General features: G+C 32.9%; 2 protein-coding genes across 2 annotated transcripts; both read right to left on the bottom strand.

The window, feature by feature from the left end:
• Positions 1 to 997: 997 nt before the first annotated feature.
• LOC100780615 (chromatin-remodeling ATPase INO80) lies at positions 998 to 12,677 on the bottom strand. Its single transcript, XM_003554111.5, has 23 exons — positions 12,440 to 12,677; positions 12,148 to 12,235; positions 11,581 to 11,977; positions 11,046 to 11,478; positions 10,755 to 10,955; positions 10,486 to 10,596; positions 9,477 to 9,901; positions 9,188 to 9,296; positions 9,028 to 9,108; positions 8,788 to 8,960; positions 7,245 to 7,370; positions 6,844 to 7,005; positions 6,698 to 6,755; positions 6,039 to 6,269; positions 5,713 to 5,859; positions 4,267 to 4,812; positions 3,888 to 4,145; positions 3,681 to 3,788; positions 3,147 to 3,241; positions 2,877 to 3,033; positions 2,427 to 2,624; positions 2,113 to 2,271; positions 998 to 1,608 (listed from the first exon to the last, which is right to left on the bottom strand). The coding sequence occupies exons 1-23, from the start codon at positions 12,497 to 12,499 to the stop codon at positions 1,336 to 1,338; spliced, it is 4,596 nt and encodes a 1,531-aa protein (XP_003554159.1). The 5' UTR covers positions 12,500 to 12,677; the 3' UTR covers positions 998 to 1,335.
• Positions 12,678 to 14,280: 1,603 nt separating this feature from the next.
• On the bottom strand, positions 14,281 to 18,625 carry LOC100781864 (alpha carbonic anhydrase 4). Its single transcript, XM_003553348.4, has 7 exons — positions 18,358 to 18,625; positions 16,913 to 17,127; positions 16,233 to 16,339; positions 16,009 to 16,111; positions 15,181 to 15,339; positions 15,032 to 15,085; positions 14,281 to 14,667 (listed from the first exon to the last, which is right to left on the bottom strand). The coding sequence occupies exons 1-7, from the start codon at positions 18,455 to 18,457 to the stop codon at positions 14,578 to 14,580; spliced, it is 828 nt and encodes a 275-aa protein (XP_003553396.1). The 5' UTR covers positions 18,458 to 18,625; the 3' UTR covers positions 14,281 to 14,577.
• Between the last annotated feature and the right edge of the window lie 1,682 nt (positions 18,626 to 20,307).

Genomic DNA, 20,307 nt, shown 5'->3' with positions numbered 1-20,307 from the left:
ATAATCACTTAAAAAATATATTGACAAACATAATAACAACGATAATATTGATTACCAACCATAATTTATTTGTCATAATAAAAATTATCCAAAATAAACATTGTATCAGTTTATCAAAATAAACATTATAACAATGTACCAATCATTACAATTTTTTTTAAATTATAATAATTAGTCACAATCCATTTAAATAAAAGATAAATATTCCATATTTTACCTCTTCAAATCTTTGTTTTTATTAGCGACGATGGACGAAAATTAACAATTGAATATATTTATTACACTTTTTACACTTTCAAGACTAAATTTTGTATTTTCATCTTTCATGGATGCATTTGCCAACAAATTATACATTCAAGGACAAAAGTAACCAGTTACCATATTCGAGAGAGTGAAAAGATGAAAAGTCAAAAAAATATTATATAAGAAATATGTTCCTATACAACTAGAGATTACATATTTGTCCTTGAATGACCGAATAGATTATTTTATTAACTTCATCCCTCTATGTCAAATAAGTTATTTTATTAACGGTAAAAGATAAAAGTTAATGATCGAATATATTTATCACATATTTTACACTTTCAAAGACGCATTTATCAGCGAATTACACATTTAAGGACAAAAGTGACTCTTTACTCTTAATTTTTTTTTATAAATCAATATTTATTAAATGATGGGAGTAAAAAAAGTATCCTTGCCCTTTACATCAATTTGCAGACCTAGTGTTGTACCCAAAAATTTGCAGACCTAGTGTTACAATAAGATAAACATTTCAGAATTTGACCTCCACTCATAATAAGACATGATACTTTTTCATGCTTAGCTTTTATCCACCACCAGCTTCTAACTTTGATGAATTCCACCACCCCTTTATGATCCGGATGAATTGAACAAGTTATTCTTAAACTTGGTCAGCAGTGATCTCAAATCATATATTGATAATGGGGTGCTAATTATCATGCAGCAGACTAATACGAGTAGCAAGACTACCGCATATTAATCATCATTTGTTATAAATATTGCTTGTGGCACAAAAAATCAACTCAAGTAAGGATGGCTCAATCTGTACAAACTACAAAGTCCCCCAACTGTGGAAGAGAGGAGAATCTAATATCTATCATTAAGGACTACCATATACAACCTAGGATATACAGCTTCTCCTGTTTTGACTCAACTTTGAAGCCACTATTTGCAGTCAGAGCCAAGAAATAGGGAACTAGAAACTGTTGATCAACCAGAGAGCCAATTTAGCAGTCTCCACAAAAATGTCAATCCACAGGGCTGAGAATAGTAACTCCAAAGTTTTTGTAATGGTCAAGAATCACTATGTCTTCAGTTGTCTTGGCCTGATTCTGCTTTAGAACCCCCGACACTAAAATCTCGTGGAGGTGGAAACTGGGACTGCTCTGGGACCAAGCTAGCAGTCCAAGTAAAAGCATCTTCAAACTTTTCATTCACATTCTTCTTTATCCTCTTGGGTCTCTTGGGTTTCTGACCCACTGGATCAAGATCATCCAGTTCACCGTCCATAGGCATAGTACTAAATTCACTCATCTTTTGAGAGTTCTTTGGCCTTGAAGTTGGCTTATCTGAGGCAGCTTTTCTCTGCAAGTAGACATTATGTTACCTAAGTTAAACATATCATTCAAAATAAACTTGCAATATTTGAACTCTGCAAACATCATGTACTCCTAAAAATTCAAATCACTCAAAAACTATCATGTAAATGATAAAACCAACAAAAAAGTACAACAGATTCAGATCCTTTATTGTCACAAAACCATCATGTTGGAAAGAGACACAGACATATAGGTTTTGTTGTATATGAACCCACCAACCACCGTGATGGGTACCATAATTGGTTAAGGGTCAGCTAGTTATATTTAAAATCAATTGTCATTATTTTGTGTCTGTCAAGGTACCATGATGGGTTAAGTAAGGGTCACAACTTGCATAAATTAACAGTTTTCTTTATATCATGCAATCAATTGAAATAAGTATCATGAATTTTAGTAACCAATAAGTTTAGAGGCATAATCAACAATAACAAAGCCTTATTAGAGGTACAATCCTCTCCAAATAAATAAATAAATAGAAGCATGGTCATACCTTTTTATTACTAGACTTTGAACCCTCTGGATCCATGGAAAGATCATTATCTGATGTACCCTGGGCTACAGAGCTTGTTAGATCTTCCATCGATGCATCACCGTCTTCATTTACCCGAATACCCCTCATAGGTTGTTTTTTCTTTTGCTTATCCTTTACCTGGAAGGATAAGCGAGGTCAAACAATCAAAAAATTTCTCAAAATTGTTTTAGGGTTTCTAGACCATTTTTCCTAGTATTTCATTTGGTTGGTCCGAGAGATATATTCAATACAATGTAAAATAATGAAGTTAGGTAACTGAATTCACAACCGACCTGAAGAGGGATTTCCTTTAATTTCTGTTCCAATTGAACATCATCTAGAAGCAATGATACAACATCCTCAGGAGCTAAAAGATCTCCACCGACAGAACCACCAGTCATGACAAGGTTCTGCACAGTACTTTTCTGACTAGCTCTAAGAAGAATCTTCTCTTCAACTGTCTCTTTACATATAAGTCGGTAAACAGTAACCTGCAAATTTGAAAATGCATCTAAAATTAGTTTTAAAGTAAATAAGTTAAGCACTTACAAACTCAAAAGGAGTAGCTTTAATGTCTGAGCAAGAAAAATGTGCATGATCCAGAGAAAGGGAAGCATCAGTTCTAGATATACAATGAAGGAAAATTCAGAGAGACCAATAGTTGAGATCCCCAAAATATATGCAACATGACATCCATAGAACATGTAGCAGGAGGGAGAAGTAGCAGGAAAGATGGAACTAACATCTTTTGTCTGACCCAAACGATGAGCTCTGTCCATTGCCTGTAGATCCAATGTTGGATTCCAATCGCTCTCATAAAATATGACTGTGTCAGCAGCTGTCAAGTTGATACCCAATCCACCAGCTCTTGTACTCAGTAAGAACACAAAAATATCACTCCTACAAAAAATTAATAAGAAATATAAAAACAGTAGCATGATGAAATAAGTAATGTTAAGTAGTCTAACCAGAGTACAGTATGAAAAGATTACAAAGAAATTAGAAGACATTACCTATGCTGAAAGTCTCTGACCATGTCTCTGCGGTCCTGAATAGTAGATGATCCATCAAGTCTAAAATACCTATATTTTCTATAGTTCATGTAGTCCTGCAAAAATGATCAAATTACCAGTCAGCATATAGAGAAAGACCCATAAACATTGAAAGCCAAGAACCAAGACTGGTGAAACAATTGTGTTGCTCTGTACCATGTACATAGATTCTCATCATGGTAGGAATGTTTCCATTTTCAAATCATTGAACATTTGAACTTACCTAGAAAGCCCAAGTTCCCATTTATTAAAAATCAAAATCAAACAAAAGTATCAAACTCATTTAATAGCTTTAGGGAAAAAACATAAATACTTGCAAATATGTGTGAACATATATGTGTACACACACAAACATGCAACTTCTAGGTCTCCTCATTTAATAGCCCATGTTTCACATTTTTTATTTGAACATGTCAGAGTGATACAACCCAGGATTTTTTTTTATATATAAACAATCATTATCAAAAAATGAACATTGAGAAATGTTGAAAGTACCTCCAAAATATTCAGCATCTTGGTCATCTGAGCAAACAAGAGAACACGATGATTTTCTGCTCGTAAGCGTTTCAATAATATATCAAGTGTTTGGAGCTTTCCCGAGTCCTACATGAAAATTATGTAAATTAGAAGATCTATTCCACATGAAAGTTGAGAGGAGGTGTTCCATGTGAAAGAAAGAGTAAAACTAAAAGTAACACTTACAGTGAGCAATTTCGCAGGGTCAAAATTCCGCATAGGTGGAGAAGACCCAAAAATACTGTGTGTTAACTCAAGAGCAGGCTGAGAAACAGGTAGTTCAGAATCTATCTCTTGAATTAAATGATGAGGACTATCTGGCTTTCTAGGCCCATTATTATCAGATGTACGTGCAAACCCCACAAGCAACCTCTTAATCCAGGGATCATGTAATTCTTCAATCATTTTATAGCAGAAGTTTCTATCTGAGCAGTGAGCACCAATCTATGAAGATGAAAAGAAGAAAATGGTCAATAATTAATCATCATTTTGCTTAAAAAGGAAAAAAGAGGCAATTTATTTTGGAAAAAATAACTGAAGAGCAGATAATAAAGAAACAACATACCGGGGGAGCTCTACTTTGTGGGATATATGTGTAAGCAGAGTGAAGAAGCCTGGCATTTGATAACACCCTATCTTGATGGGGGACGACCAAGGCCTCAAAAGGAGCATGGCTGGGTCCAGTTTGCAATTTTTTTTGAAGAACCAGGGTCTCAGATCTCGATGGCACCAATAACATTCGTGTAACTGCTCTCACTTTTTCTTTCTCAAGGTAACTACATTCCGGATCATCATCTATGGTCTCCGTTAGAAAGTCTACAGCTTCATCAATGAATTTTTGTTCCCATCTCATCATAGAAAATAGTAGTCGCTCCATAAAAGAACCAGTAGCCAGAAATGTCACCTCTTGTGGAGACAAATCCATCATATGGGTAAAACCAAAATTTCCACTTTTACTGTACATATCTTCTGAGAAGACAGACCGATAAACATTTTCGGGTCTAAAAATATTAAAATGTTTATGAAAAGATTCTCTGGAGACAACAGGACCAACAGCTGAGCTGAGAGTTTCAGAACTTTGTATAATTTCTTGATAGACAAGTTTTGGTATCTGAAAAATATTGGGGGAAATAACAAAAGCAGTAAGAAAAGAAAACTAAACGAGGCATAGGTGACATAAGATAGAAGAAACAAGTAAATACTAGGGAAAAGAGAAAACCCTAAACAAAAGAAAAACCAATATCATCATGACCTGGGTCATTTTTTAACCATATATCAAACAGATTCTCCAAAGGGTGACATTTAATATTGAAAACATACGACCCTTTCACAATAAAAATGCCAAAAATGGCACCAAACAAACAACAGGTTCCATGTGTATCAAATTTTACCAGCCAGAATAGATCAATGTTTAGTGTGAAAGCATTAATTTACCCTCTACCATTCCCCAGATGTACATTCTTTTTTTTTTTTCCAATTCATATGTTCTCATATAAAAAAATTACCTAGTATCATTTTATCCTTCCATATCCTCTTTTGTTCTTCTCAAATCTCAACCAGTGTTACTGTCTAATACCATTGAAAAATCCTCTTTATAACGGCTGTTTACTATGGACCCATTTTCAGACGATAAAAACTACCAACCCAACAACTAACATAATAAACTAAATCATACTTAAATTTCAATTGTCATCCTTCTAAAATGTAAGAAACCAAACTGTAGCAACATTGAAACAAGGTCCTGAGTCCTGAATGAACATACATGTTTCATAAACTACCCTTGTTCATGGATGAAATTAGCTTTGTCTCAACTATAGAGTCAAGGATAGTTTAAGCAGTCCAAAACTAAATATCATACAATGCATAGAATTCCTACATTCAGCACTACATCTAATAGGAATGGAGAGACCAAATTCTTAAGGAAACGATGTGGATAAGTTTGCAACAATACAAGACCAAATAAAATTGAATATTTCGGTATAGTAAATAAGGCATGAGGTCGAGGAAATACCTCATATGATATGGGGTTGTGACCACCAGAATAATATACATCCTCCATCTCCCCAAATGGAGGAGGTGGAAGGGAATTTGGAATCTCTCCAAAGTAAAGGTATGTGCTTCCCTCACTCCTTTCGAACAACTCTGGATGGTTGCAAACCTATCATAGTTGATGAATAATATTTATTACAGGCACACTCTTGGTGGGAAGAAAAAATAACTTACACACAATTGAATCACAACAATCCTTATTTCAAAATGAACCAATTAATACAAAATTTGTGCTACTAAAATTAAGAACAAAGAGAAAAGAAAGCCTGAATACTATGAATTTTCTACCTTCCTTAGTTGAATAACAATGTTCATTAAATTCAGAATTCTCTTCTCATTGAGCTGCCCACGATTACTATCAAACAACTCAGCAAGAGATATCTTGTTCTTAATTGCTTGATAGAAAGCCTGCTGCCGAGAACTCAGCTTACAATGCACAGTAACCTCAGTTTTTGTAGTAAGCTCAGAAATCACATCCTTTTTAACACGCCGCAGCATGAAAGGCTTTAGAATTGAATGCTGTTAAGAGAAGAAATAATTAGAACTCTAACATAAGGGTTTAAAATGATAAAAATTCTAACTAAGCTAACAAAATGCAGTTACAATAGTTAAAACCTAGAAGCAATAATAAAAACAAGAGTCACCATATAGTACATCCAATTGTAATTTTAATCATCATATCCCTGTTTTAACACAACTCATAAGCTCATGGATAAGTTGTCAATATGACAATTTCTAAAAATTTAACACACAATAAAGGTAAGAACTCAATGAATGGCACCACTAACTTCCCCTATTGTGAAACACCAAGCAATTACCTTTCATTCCACAACATAGGCTATTTATAAGCACATAAAATTTACAATTTTACAATAAAATCCAATATAATATAATAACACATCCTAACCATCTCATCACTATGACTATCAACAAGAAAACAAACTTACCAATCGATTAAGTTGGTGCTCATTTAAAGTACCCCCATGTTCTGCATGGTTCTCAATTCTGAAATGGGTAGATCATGAAAGATTGTTAGACCATAGTTAAATTTAAATAGTTAATATGTCCAAGGACTTTAAGGTGGAATATCTACCCTTTAGAAAACCACTCGTTAAACTGCTCATGGCTGTCAAATAAAGTTGGCATGATGAAGTGAAGAAGAGCCCATAACTCAGCCATATTATTCTGAATGGGTGTACCAGTCAGCAGTAGGCGATTCCGACAATTAAAACTGAGGAGTGTCTTCCATCTTATACTGTCAAATAAAAAAATTTAAAAAGAAAAATCACAAAAACGTGTTAATAGTAATATAACTTCTTGATTGACCACACAATCAACAAAATACATACAAAATTGTAGAAAACACAATCCTAAAGAAACGCACAATATAAAACAATTAATCTGACTTTTTTAAAAAAACAAGGGCTGGAACAATTATCAATTAATAATAGATGGCATTCACTTATGCACCGCAGAAACAAGATTTCAGCAAACCTGGTTGCACTTTTGATAGCCTGGGCTTCATCTAAAACCATATACTGCCATTTCACGCGACGAAAATACTTCTCATCAGATACTAATAGCTGGTAGCTTGTGATGAGAATGTGAAATTTAGCTTCCCTGGTAAACACGCAAGGTATAGTTACAATAGAAATAAGAGGAATGAAAATTAAAGACAAAAATGATAAATTACAACGGAGCTTATTTTGGGAGGCGAGGGCCAAAATATTGCCTTAGCTTAGATACACAATTTCAAAGGTTAAAAAACAAGATGATTCTATGCAGATGAACGGTGTATTCATATTGACCAAATCCTTTACACAAAGAAAGGGGATTCCACCATTAATATCCTTTTTTACTTTCTTAAAAAACCAATTGTTTTGTTTAACAATAACTTAAAAGTGAGAAAACCATTTCATTTCAAAAAGAAAATTGCACCAATTGCAAAATACTCCTAATTTTAAGGAACTTCAAAATTTTCAATGTATACTGCAGTTTTTACACCAGTTTTTGTTCAGTTTTCAAATTTAAATACAATTAAAAATTGGCAAAACTATACTTTTTGTCCTTTACTTCGGGTTTCATTTTTGTCCCATAACTACTTTGAAATACTCCTAGCTGCATTTTATAGTTTTCTTTTGCTTTGCTTTTTAAAATTTTATACTAATACAGATAGGAATATCACAATAATAATTAAATAAACTTAAGAATTTTTAATATTATGTCTACAAGGACTTGTGGTCACTTTTAAAACATTGATTTGCTCTTTTGATTCTAGATTTGTGCTATATGTTAATATTATACTAATTTTATATCTTGGATTACAGTCAAGTCGAGTCCTATACTTTTTAAAATGTCATATATCCTATGGTTGTGTCGTATTGTATTTGTATCCTGTGTCATATGTGCACATTCTAGACTAAAAATATTGCTCACATTCCCGGCACAGAATATCCACCTAAGTTAATTAAAAATAAATAAATAAATGAGCAGCAAATTCCAGAATACATAAGGTTCTTATATTGAGAAAAATAACCTTATCTGAGCATAATTTTTCTTCCTTTTTGAATCACACCAGCTCGAGGCAATTTATTTCCTAGAAATCTACCTCAACCCTTACTGGGCAGGTAACAACAAAATGAAGTAAAATACTCCAACATTTTTTCCACCCTATTCTCAACTTTGCCTTACTAAATCCACCATCTGACCATCATTACTCATAGGTTCAATCAATATTCTTAGTGAAAATAAAAAGTCGCACCAGTAAATTATCATCTTTCGTTTACTTCATAAATCAATTTTAGAAGGAAATCCTTATTTTGACAATTTTTTCTACAACACATGAATAAGCATAAAGGAATCAAGGGAGACTGAATTCCACAAACCAAATTTATATATGTATCGAAATATCTTTGTAGGGTTAGTGACATTTGATTAAAAGAAGTCCATTTTTCTCAAACAATAACCCTATGTAGAAAGCCATTACTGTCAGCTGCATCTTTCAAGGTAAAAAAAATGCAAAAGAAATTAAAATTACCTACGATAAAGATCCTTTGGGTTAATACTTTTCCTAAGTACTGTCCTCTCTGAAAGCCCACCCCAATATGGAAGTCTTTTCAGTTCAGGGCAGAAGCGCTCAAGTTCCTCATTCCAATTATTTAATACAGAAGCAGGTGCAACAACCAGAAAAGGTCCCCATATATTTTTTTCCTGAAAGGGACAAACAGGTTACAAAAAAGTCACAGTAATGTACCAAAACATGTGGTTGAATAGCTACCTCAGCTAAATGGGCCAAAAAAGCCATGGCCTGAATGGTCTTTCCAAGCCCCATCTCATCAGCTAGAATACCATTTAAACCCTGAAAGATACCAAAAGCCTTCAAATTAACAACCAGATGAAATAAATCATTGAGACTTTATTAAGGATTGCTCAACAACCTGCTCATAACAATTAACAAGCCACTGAAGACCTTTTAGCTGATATTCTTTAAGAACCCCTTTAAATAATTCAGGTGTCCGAACAGTGGATGCCACTGGCATGGTGGAGCTGCAACACATCGACACAAAAAGCTTAATTCAAATGAATACAATATTGCTTAACTCACCTCCCAATATTATCCAGATGAACATCAATTTTTTTTTTTCATGTGTGTGTACAATTACATATGCCCATGTAGTATAGAAATAAATTTACACAACAACAAATAAAGAGAGAGAAGAAACTCACGGGGTTTGCAAATCAATATTACTCGCTCCAGCAACATCTGGTGGAAGTGAATCAGTTTCACCAGCTTGGCGCAGCCTCAAGCATTCAGTGTCAAAAGCACTTGTCAACATTCTCTGCTTAGAAACTGCTTCTTGTGCAGCCTTCAAAGCTTCCTTCTTCAATTCAGCCTCTTCAGGATCTACCTCCTCATCGGGCATCACATCTGAAGAGTCAACCAGTGCATCTTGATCATCTGCATCTTCATCTTCCTTGGGTAAAGTTTCTGAAGATAGTAAGTTCGACTTGTTCTGCATAAAGTGGCTGTACAGCTCAGTTTGTTGTATAAGAAAATTAAGCCTTTGCTGCTGCCTCTTTGCCTCTCGAAGCTCCTGTTCACGCCTCAAAGCTTCAGCAGCTTCTTTTTCCTCCCTCTTCCTCACTTCTGTCTGTGCAACGAATGAAATTAAAAATTACAGCATATTCAAGTCTAATGTACAAATGAAAATGTACACATTGTTGTATCTGCATGTCTACCAAATTGACCACCCATTTTATGTCAAGAGTCAAGATGTAGGTGTGATATCTATTAAAAGAATATCAATTCTTCTTTTCTCTATCTCAAAAAGACAAAAACACCTAAATTGAGCAGCTTAGACCCAAAATTAAATACCACAGTTTGAAAAAGGTGCACAATACCACCTGGATCAATCATTACCACTCCTTTTAAAAAACTGTGACATCATTTCAATAATCTCAGTGAAAAGAGATTTCAAAACTGTTATCCATAAGATAAAGATGCATCAACAAAATACATGCAGACATAGTGACATACACTAGTAGGTAAAACCTATTATCAACTATCATGCATGACACTTGACTTCAAAAAGTAAAGGGAGAGTATGCAGCCATCATGTTACACTAAAAAGGTCACCATAATCACATAAAAAAGATGACTTCTTGAAATACACAGTCTTCCAGAGTTCAATATCGAACACCATAAAATCAATGACAGGAAGGAATTAAGAAATACCATCTCCTTGTCTATTCGTTTCCAGAACAGTAACATGTCTCTAGCTAGTTTCCGGGTGCGCATACCGACAGTCCTTGTCCATTTAAGGGATCTACTAACTTTCATTCTGACCTGAAAGAAAAATAGGTCCATATAATTAATAAGTTACTGTAGACAAAATGCTGAATACAAAACCTACCATCAAAATCTTTAGACTAGACAGCTAGATTCTAGATACACCACAAATCAATACAAAATATAACAGATAGAAAATGTATTTAGGGCAATGCCTCTCTTTGACAAGTCTCTGAGACCCTCTTGGCATCAATGAGCTGCTTTCGATGAAAAATAGTGAAGTTCCTATGATGCTTTGGTATGTCTCTTCTTACAATATTTGCCCAAATTTTTCCACATCTTTCCATTTCCTCCTTCTCGATCAAAGCAGGGTCTTTCTTCACCTTTTGCTTCTTAGGTAGGCTTCTTTCAATGATCTGAAGCAGTCCAAAGAGACAAAGCTAAATGATAAAAAATAAGGGAGAGTGTAAAGGGGAAAACATCAATTCATTTTATATGATAGATACCTCATAGGTGTCACCTTTCTCCAAAACCTTCACATAATATACCTGCAATACTCCACCCTCAGACAAAATAGATCGCCTTATACTTCCCGCTGCCCCCTCCGGAATGGAGGAATTCAAATCAACATCAGACATTTTCAGACTGAATTTATGAGCTGAATTAGAAGCTGACATGACCTTCAGTCGTGCCTGCAGTGATTCAAATTGTGGTATTGCTTCTCCCATGCCTGCTCGGTTTCTGTTCCCAAATCTTTTATCAGCAGCCATCATTTCAGCTAAGGAGCCCAAATCCAAAGTACCCTTTAAGTAAAAATCCTCAACATGGATATCCGAGAAGCTTGGGAGGTTCAGAGCTCCAGCCAACTTATCATAGACCGGAGGAATCTTGTAAATGATTCCATCCCCAATATCCAAAGATGCAGGTTCATACATAATCCTGAAAGGAGTTCACAACCGCAAGGTAATTTTCCACTTAAACCATGATTCATGATTCAAAAACTCAAACACCATAAAAGGCAACAGAGTAGAAAAGGCAAACCTATCAGTGCCATATTGTGGTGAGAAATCTGCATCGCGGTAGTTTCCAGGTTTCTGAGAACTGGAATCATTCATCCATTCCGATGTACTCTCCGCCACATGTAATCCTCCTCCCCTGTGCTCATTCCCTGACTTGCGAGCTTTTAGTCCCGTGTTGCTTTTCACAAGTGGAGCAGCAGCCTGATTTTGGGCGGGACTACTCAAGGTACCCTTAAACCTCCTCTTGTATTTCTGAATATGCTCTCCCAGCATCGATCGATATCGCTCCTCCGTCATGTGTGCCCCGTAAAAACTGGTCTTCTCCTCGTTGTCACTGTTTAGAGACCATCTCCTCTTCTTGAACAAATTCACTTCCTTTTCATGCACATTCCCATTACCGTGATTTGTAATCCCCCCACCTACTCATGGAAGCATCACAAAGATACAGAACACACTTAAACTAAGTCCAAGCTCTCAAACCAACAACAACTCATTAGCCAAACAGTAATATCTACATACAATCATGAGAATCCTAGTAGCTAAGTCTCTCATATAAACAAAAACCCTAAAATATAGAAACAGTACCTACCTTCGCTGTCTCTGCTCTCATCCTGACTACTATTCCCGTAATAATCAAAATCATCATCTTGTTTTGGAAGTTGAAAGTTCATCAAAGGCTACAAAACAATGCAATCAGAAACACCGAAAAATAAACAAAATCCTCGAACTATTCATTTTTTCAAAAGAAAATACAAGAGGCTAAAATTCAATTCAAATTAATTATACAAGTACGTCTTAAGAAACCTCAAAAGAAGCCAATTCAGACACATACGGTGAGAAGAAGCACAATGGTTTCTGCGAAGAAAAGAAACAGTACGGACCTCGAGATTGAAGAGAGTGGAGTAAGAGAGTGAGTCCTTGGATTTCGGCCTGTGATCCATGTGCTGCGGCGCAAGCAACTAAGATGCGAACAAAGGAACCCTAGTTCTGGGACGAAGCATGAAGAAGAAGCGTAAACCTAAAAAGAGAAAGGGGAACAGAGTGGTGCGCAGGATAAGGCGAGGGAAAGAGACGAGAAAGACTAGTATGGAAGTGGAAGCCCTGGCGTTCACTAACGTGCGCTGGACAGGTGACATTTACGCTAACGTGCGCTACCCTGTATGTTTCGATTTTGACGGTGGAATTTGCCGTGTATAGACGGCGAGAAGAAACGGAAGGGAATGGAATTAATTATTTTTTCTACGTGGAGGGAATGGATTTTTTTTTTTGGAGGGAATGGAATTCTTTGCTCCAATATAAATTATACCAAGTGCACTTCTCTTAACTTATTTTAAAAATGAATAAAAATTTGTTAATTTTACGAAAAATTAAATAATAAATCATCACAATTATTTCAAAAAAAAATTGTTGTACAACAACAAGATCTATTTGAACTTAATGGACACTTATTTCTTAAACTCTAAACTTTCATAAACTATCATAGTTCATTCAACAAGATCTATCATAGATATGTGTTATTATGTAAGATTTTTTATATTAATATTATGTTAAAGTGAGAAAATTATCAATTTAATCTTTATATTTTTATATTTGTTGAATGTTATTCTCATGGTTATAAAGTTATATATTATTTAAAGGTCATTTATAAAGATTTTTTCCTTTCAACTTGTCTGTGTCTTTTATTAGGGACAAAATCGTGATCGTCTATCAAGGAAAATGTTGGTATGCAATTGTCTTAAGTACTTAGAGAGAGTTTTATTGTCCATAGTAAACTATCAATTCAAACATGATTAACTCCAATAAAAATACTCGTGGTCTAAAAAAATTACATCAAAGTTGTCAATTTGTTTGTCTAAATGTAACAAAAATGCAAATAAGTCTAATTATAGAAATAAATTTTCAATCTAATTATAGGAATAAATTAATTTTTCCTTATTATATGACATTTTTTGAATAAATATCTATTATTCTAAGCTTGCAACCAGCAGCATAAAAGAGTTATGTGGAAAGTCCCTTGGTATAGGATAAACTCTCTAGAAAATAACTTTCATGAGATGATGGTTTCAAAGGTGCAACATCAATGAAATCTACTTCTAAAAACAATAAAAGTATCAAATGTACTAACAAGACATTAACAGAGTAATATTGGGTTAGTCTCCTAAAATAAGATTTCAAATTCGAATCTTGTAAATGAAAAAATGTGATTAGAAAAAAAGATCCCACTAATGACTAGTAAGATTTTTCGAAAAAAATAATTATTAGTAGAGATTCTGCACCAATGCCATGATAACTAAAAAAACATTTAATGTTGCAATAAAAATAGTGAAAAGGTGTTACAAATGGAGGCAATTAAAAATGGAACACATTGAAGGTGTCAAATGTTGTAGTGACAATGGGAATAAAGGTGTTAAATGAAGACAATAAAAAATGAAACACACTAAAGGTGTCAAATGTTGCAATCACAACAATACCTAAAACATTCACTATAAGTTTAATGACAAGATACTAATAGTATAAACTAGTTTTTGAAATCATTCAATTACAACTCTCTATATCGTAAGTTTGTTAAATTTTATAATAATAAAAAATTATATAAATTAACGATAATTTATGATTAAATAATAATGTAAAATTATTTTATAGTCATTAAACTCATGTATAAAAAGTGTGTGAATATTTTTTTATGTTGATTTATACTAAATATTGTCATTCAATTGGTGCTAGCTTGCAAGAAACTTCATTTAAATTTAAATAATAAAACTCCTTTTCATGTTTTTGTCACACTATCTCCCTCCTCAAAAGTACAAATTATCACTCTCTCATATATACCAGCACAAACAAATCAAGCCAACATACTAAAAAACAAGCACACCAAAAACACAACTTAAAACATAATAAAGATCATTATTCCAGGTGCTTGATCGTGCCCTCATGTAGCCTTTATTTGTCCATACTTCGTACTCTACTTTATTGCCAAGTGTAGAAGCAGTTACTTCCCTTCACATCTTTATACAAATATTTAAGTAGGCTTTTCATTCTCCATAGGTCCATATAACCAAACTTGTCTTCCACCAAGTTCCTGCGTTGGCCTTGCATTTTCCTCATATCCCTGTGGAACAGTTGCAATTTAGATAATGCTTAAGTAGATGTACTTGTATTGTATGATCACTTATATGGGAATTTTAGATTTGATAAATAGTTCTAAAAGAGAAGTATTCGTGCTTCTTGAAAAACATTATATATATATATATATATATATTTACACTATTAACTAATTAAAATTTACTTGTAAATATATGACTTTTAATTAAAGTCATTTTTATAAAAGTCTATAGTTTTTAATTATATGTCAGTTCATGATTAAATGTAAAATAAAAAAAAAATCTTTACATCGGTGTATTCCAGTTATATATAAATTCAAAAACATTTGTTTTAGGAAACTTGATAGATCTAGTGGGTGCTAATTTACTTACATGATGAACAGCTCCTTTCAAGGCACTTAATTGCTCGCTTGAGACTGTCCTGACCTGTAATACACATGCAACATAAGTTTAGAAAAGGGTGTCTAGTAAAAATATAGTCTTTGCTAGTTAAAAAAATCATGTGAATAAAGTACAGAAACCTTCTTCACAATTGTCCAAACAACACCTTCAGTGCATGGTGGAGTTGTAAGAGAACCAACATATCTGTAGTACGGTCTGCTTTTAAACTTGATCTCTCTTGGGTTGATTACTCCTACATCTATATCCTTGTCCACACTTGATTTTATGTCATTGAGCAGCTGCCAGAGAGAATAAAGTTTTTGTTATAGAAAAAACAAATTGAAATTAATCACTCAGTCATTTCCAGCACCATATTAATCACTCAGTTATAATACATAAATTCAAAATTAACCATATAATCATTCTAGCATCAAATTAGATTCTCTTTTATGACTTATGTATAATCATTGCGTTAAATAATGTTAATAGCAAGGTTTTAAATTGTGGTCACAATTATAGCTTTGTATTCTTGATATTGTAGGAAAGTATGGATAAATATATCTATGCAGCTGATATGGCTATAATTGTAGATGCAAAGATCACAAAATCCTTGAAATTGCAGTCAAAATTGTAGTTGTGGACCATTTTTTAAAATGAAAAAATAGTTTAACCACATTTATTTACTTATAAAGCAAAGTACAGAGTTTCAGCATTGAATAGAATTTAGGAGCCCTTTTTATAATTTTTATCTATAGACTGCTTCTTCTAAAATTTGAGATTCACATAATCACAGAAGGGGCAAAGTTATCTTACAATTTATAGGGAAGAGAAGAGAACTATATGTACTTAAATTCACATATTTGCAAACATTTATCTAAACTAGATATAGAAACATGTAGTAATCTATACACTATACAAGCCATTTATAAATAAATTCTCAGAAGTGTACACAGATGTCAAGAGCAAACCTTTGAAAAAAAGGGATCTGGAGAACCAATTTTATACAATATTCCAATAACAGCAAACTCTCCCTTAGAGGATTTATGGACTGCATGCAGTTCCAAGTCAAACCTAAATAACAAATAGAAGACATCTATATTTATATGGAGAATCATGCAAAGCCAAGCCTAATGAATTTCCTTAGCACTGCATCAAGCAGTTAAAGAAGCTAAATGAAAAATGGAAAACTCACTTTGTTCCATTCAACGTGTGCTCTGAAGGTGTATGCCAATGACATTGAATCAGATTGTAGTAAGTTTCATTTATGTTAAGATGGCCTGCATCTCCTTTCCATTCCAGCTGTCAAAACATTAAGCACAAATATTAGGTTCATTATGCAAATTTGTCCCAGCTCTCAGGAAGTACTGATCCATTGATAAGTACTGCTATATATGCGACTAGAAAATTTTTATCCTTCATGTTAATAAGTAAGATTTCCAGTGTATTGATGTTGCAATATGATGCAATAACTAAGTGTATGTTCAGATAAAATTTTGCAAAAACAACTAAAGTCTTGTTTCTACAAAATTGAGTTTTCAAGCAAAACTTTAATGTGTAAACGTAGATATATATCCAGAAATTCTCCAAATTTAGTTAGGAGCACGCCAAAACAGAAAACGGAACATAATCCAAAGGTACCCGAAAAATAAGAAGTTCATGAAACAATAGGATGGAGTGCGTGTTTGGATACACGTTAGATATCCAACACCACATGTTTGGCCCTACAGTGAGGAGTTGATTCTGATTCTTATAGTCTAAAATTAATTTTGAATACATTGAATATGTTTTTTTAAGAATAAAAACATTTAAATATAAATCACTTCATTTGGTAATTAATTTTACATACTTTCACTCGAACGCATAGTGACTTACCACGATGTCATGACCACTATTCTTTAGGACAGCAGGAGCTGATTTGTAAGCTTTCTTAAGTTTACCCAATTGAGGAAGCTCTTGAACCCTTTGGTCAAGCAGATCAATGGGAGATTGTAGTTTTCCATCCCCACATGTTTTCCATTTTTGGTTGACATGCCACCAATTCTCTGGTCCTGTGCTACTTCCTATAGCGTAGGTAAATTTTTCATCTTCTGTTCACACAAGGGAGAGAAACCAAGGTCAAGCTCAATAAAGAGTAACGAGGCATTAATGATTCCAATTGTTATTCTTTTTTTGGCTGAATTTCCAATTGTTATTCTACAACAGTGATTTTTTGAATTGAACCACAAGATATTACAATTAAAAGAGCCTTATTTAAAATGTTCCAAGTAATATAAAGAGTTTGTTCCTTCCCCTCTTTTCACCAATTTGATCTATTCATCATCACCAACGGTTATGTAAATTCTGTGAGAGAAAAAGATGTCAAATTCGGAGAGATCGACAAAGGATCCTTTAATTTCTTTTTTTCCCCAAAGGCATAAGAAATTGGCCTCGTAACAGTAAGGAAAGGTTGGTAACAAATGATAAAATAATAGTGGTAAAACATAAGTAAAAAAAGTATATATCTTCACAAATGTGCGAAGAGACTATTAATTTATGATGTGGGCTTGTAGAAAAGGTGAATGAGATATAGTCATTTCATGACTCCCAAATAAGGTTGTAAAAAAATTAAGGTTCAGTAACATAAAAGAAAGGTAGGTAAAGCTTTTTCTTTTGATGTTTCTTCCATAATTCTAATTTACATTAATTTAATAAGCCAAGGGTTAAAACTGAAAAGTAAACCAAAGGAATAAAAAAATCAACTAAAGGAGAAACAAATGCTTGTCTTATGAATGCATCTCCTGTCTGCAAAAACAAATTAAAGTTCATGCTGGTTGATCATTAAAAAATTAGACATTCAGAATTGATATATCTTTCTTATGAAAATATTCATTAGTAATATTTAACATCTAAGAAACAATTATCAAATCAATTAGATCATCAATTGATCACAAGATAAAACAATTTTAATTAATTATAGATGGTGAATCATCCAACAAATTTTTCATATAAGAGGTTGTGTAATGCACTCGTTTGAAAAAGAAGAAAAATCAAACTTCATATATACTAGAGAAATTAAAATTATTGGAAAGAAAATGATCAAAGATTTGTTCATAAAGCTGCTTTTAGAACGTAAATAAACACAAAATAAAAACTGGCTAAACATGATGTTAGTGAGGAACATCAAGATATTACTAATATCCTTGGTTCCCTCAAATTGCCAAATGATGTATCACAACAATGACTGACACCTTCTTTCATTCTGAATTTCTCTAACATGAAAAATAAAAAGAAAAAAGAAATCAAGGGTTTTACTATATATAAATTTGATTCATACGTACCAGCTTTAGAATCAGAAGCTGATGCAAGGAAGGAAGAGGAATAGAGAATGAGCATTGGGAGGAACACATAGAAGAAGTTGAGATTGGTGGGGAGGGTCATTATGCTATGACTATATTGGTCTTAATTAGGTGGTGATAGCTAGATATGTGTGTAATAATGTAATAATCACGAACATCTATTGCATGTGCATGTATCTTTGGGTGTGTGTAGTGTATATATATATATATATATATATATGTATGTAGTGGATCTTGTTTGCTTTTGTGCTTTTGAAGATTTATAATAGTATGCTCACCGCCTCTAATCTCATTCCATTTCAAGGGTTATCATTCAAGCTTGCCATCCAATGTGCCTACTTTCACGTACAAGTTGTCAGCGTTATTCATTTTAGTTACTTATTACTTATGTTTGTTATGTTGGTTTATGGTACGGTTATGGTAGAAATACCGATTTATTTACCCGCTAAGGAAAAACTGTCAATTAATTATATTTAAGCTAAAATGGGATTTCGGTCCATTTATTTTTTTAATATATAATTTTGATTTCTTTATTTTAAAATTAAGCCATGTAGTTATTGTATTTAAAAAATTAATAATTTTAATCTCTCTATTCAACATACAATTCAAATTAAGATGTTCACGGTTAATTCTAACTTTAACTCATGTTATTGAAAAGAAAATTACTTTTCAACCCATTCATCTTCTTTGTAGCATTCTTCACCATCCAATTTTTTCAGCAATGTTCCCACCTTTGTTTCTTGTACCTCTCCTCTATTAACATCCTCCTTTTCCCTTCCATTCATATCTAAATCCCCGATTTTTTTGGTTGGAATTGTAATTCTCCACAACCCAAATAGTGTAAATAGTCTGCAACAAAAAAAAAAATCCTATTTGAAGATATATGCTACAGAACTGTATTTAAAATGTGATAAGAAGAAGCATTGGGGAGGTGATGGTGTAGTTTTGAAACCTTTCGCTTAAATACTTTTGTTGTTTCTCCTTTTTTTATCGAAAATATAAATCCCTAATTTTATTTTGAGGTTTGACCTATCTAAAAGAAAATCCTAATTTATTGATCACAATTTCTTGCCAAGGACTTTGATGTTGGTTGCAAGGTTGAAATCGAGATTCTAAAATTTGATAATTGTTGAAATTTAGGTTTAGGAATGTTTTTCAATTTCTCCTAGTGATTTTATGGAAGAAGGTAGCTGGGTGTGGAACACCTTTGTAGGAGAGACATTGACAATGACAATGACTTTGTCGAAAACAAGTTTCATGGTGGTTACAACTAAAATTACATTTTAGTGTTATATTTAACATCATGTGCCTAATCTTAATTAAATATTATGAATATGTCTAAACTGTGATATGTAATTATTAATTAATATGTAAACTTATTTTGAAATATTATTGAACAATAATGTAAAAAAACTATTTTAACTAATTAAACTTTTAGAAAAGACTTCCCTGTAAATAACATAAAAAGTATTACCCCAATTTAATTTAGGAATTCCAGTAACTGTAAAAATTATGTGTTTTTTTAGCTTAATTTGATCTAACACCATGATGTATTGACTAGAATTATCTACATGAGACAAAATTTATATCTTAGATATTTTTAATATTGTTTTCTAATAAAAACTGAAATTTCAATAGGCTGTCAAGTATATTGGTGAAAATAGGCTGGGCTTCTTAAATTTGAATTGGATGTCAAGTACATTTAAAGATCATATTACTAAAAACAATGAAAATTAAAAAATTAATTCCTTATATAAAATATAATAATCAAAATTAAAATAAATTATAGACTAAATATATCTAAATAATTAATTATTAACAATTTACTATACCATTTAAGATAAAATTATAATTTTAATCTCAAATTTATTTTCAGTTTTCATGAAAGAAAAAGTGGAAGATAAAAAGAATTTAATCAAAGAGGCATGTATT

The sequence above is a fragment of the Glycine max genome, chromosome 19 (assembly GCF_000004515.6).
Source record: "Glycine max cultivar Williams 82 chromosome 19, Glycine_max_v4.0, whole genome shotgun sequence".
NCBI lineage: Eukaryota > Viridiplantae > Streptophyta > Magnoliopsida > Fabales > Fabaceae > Glycine > Glycine max.
This window is presented reverse-complemented; position numbering and strand designations above follow the sequence as displayed.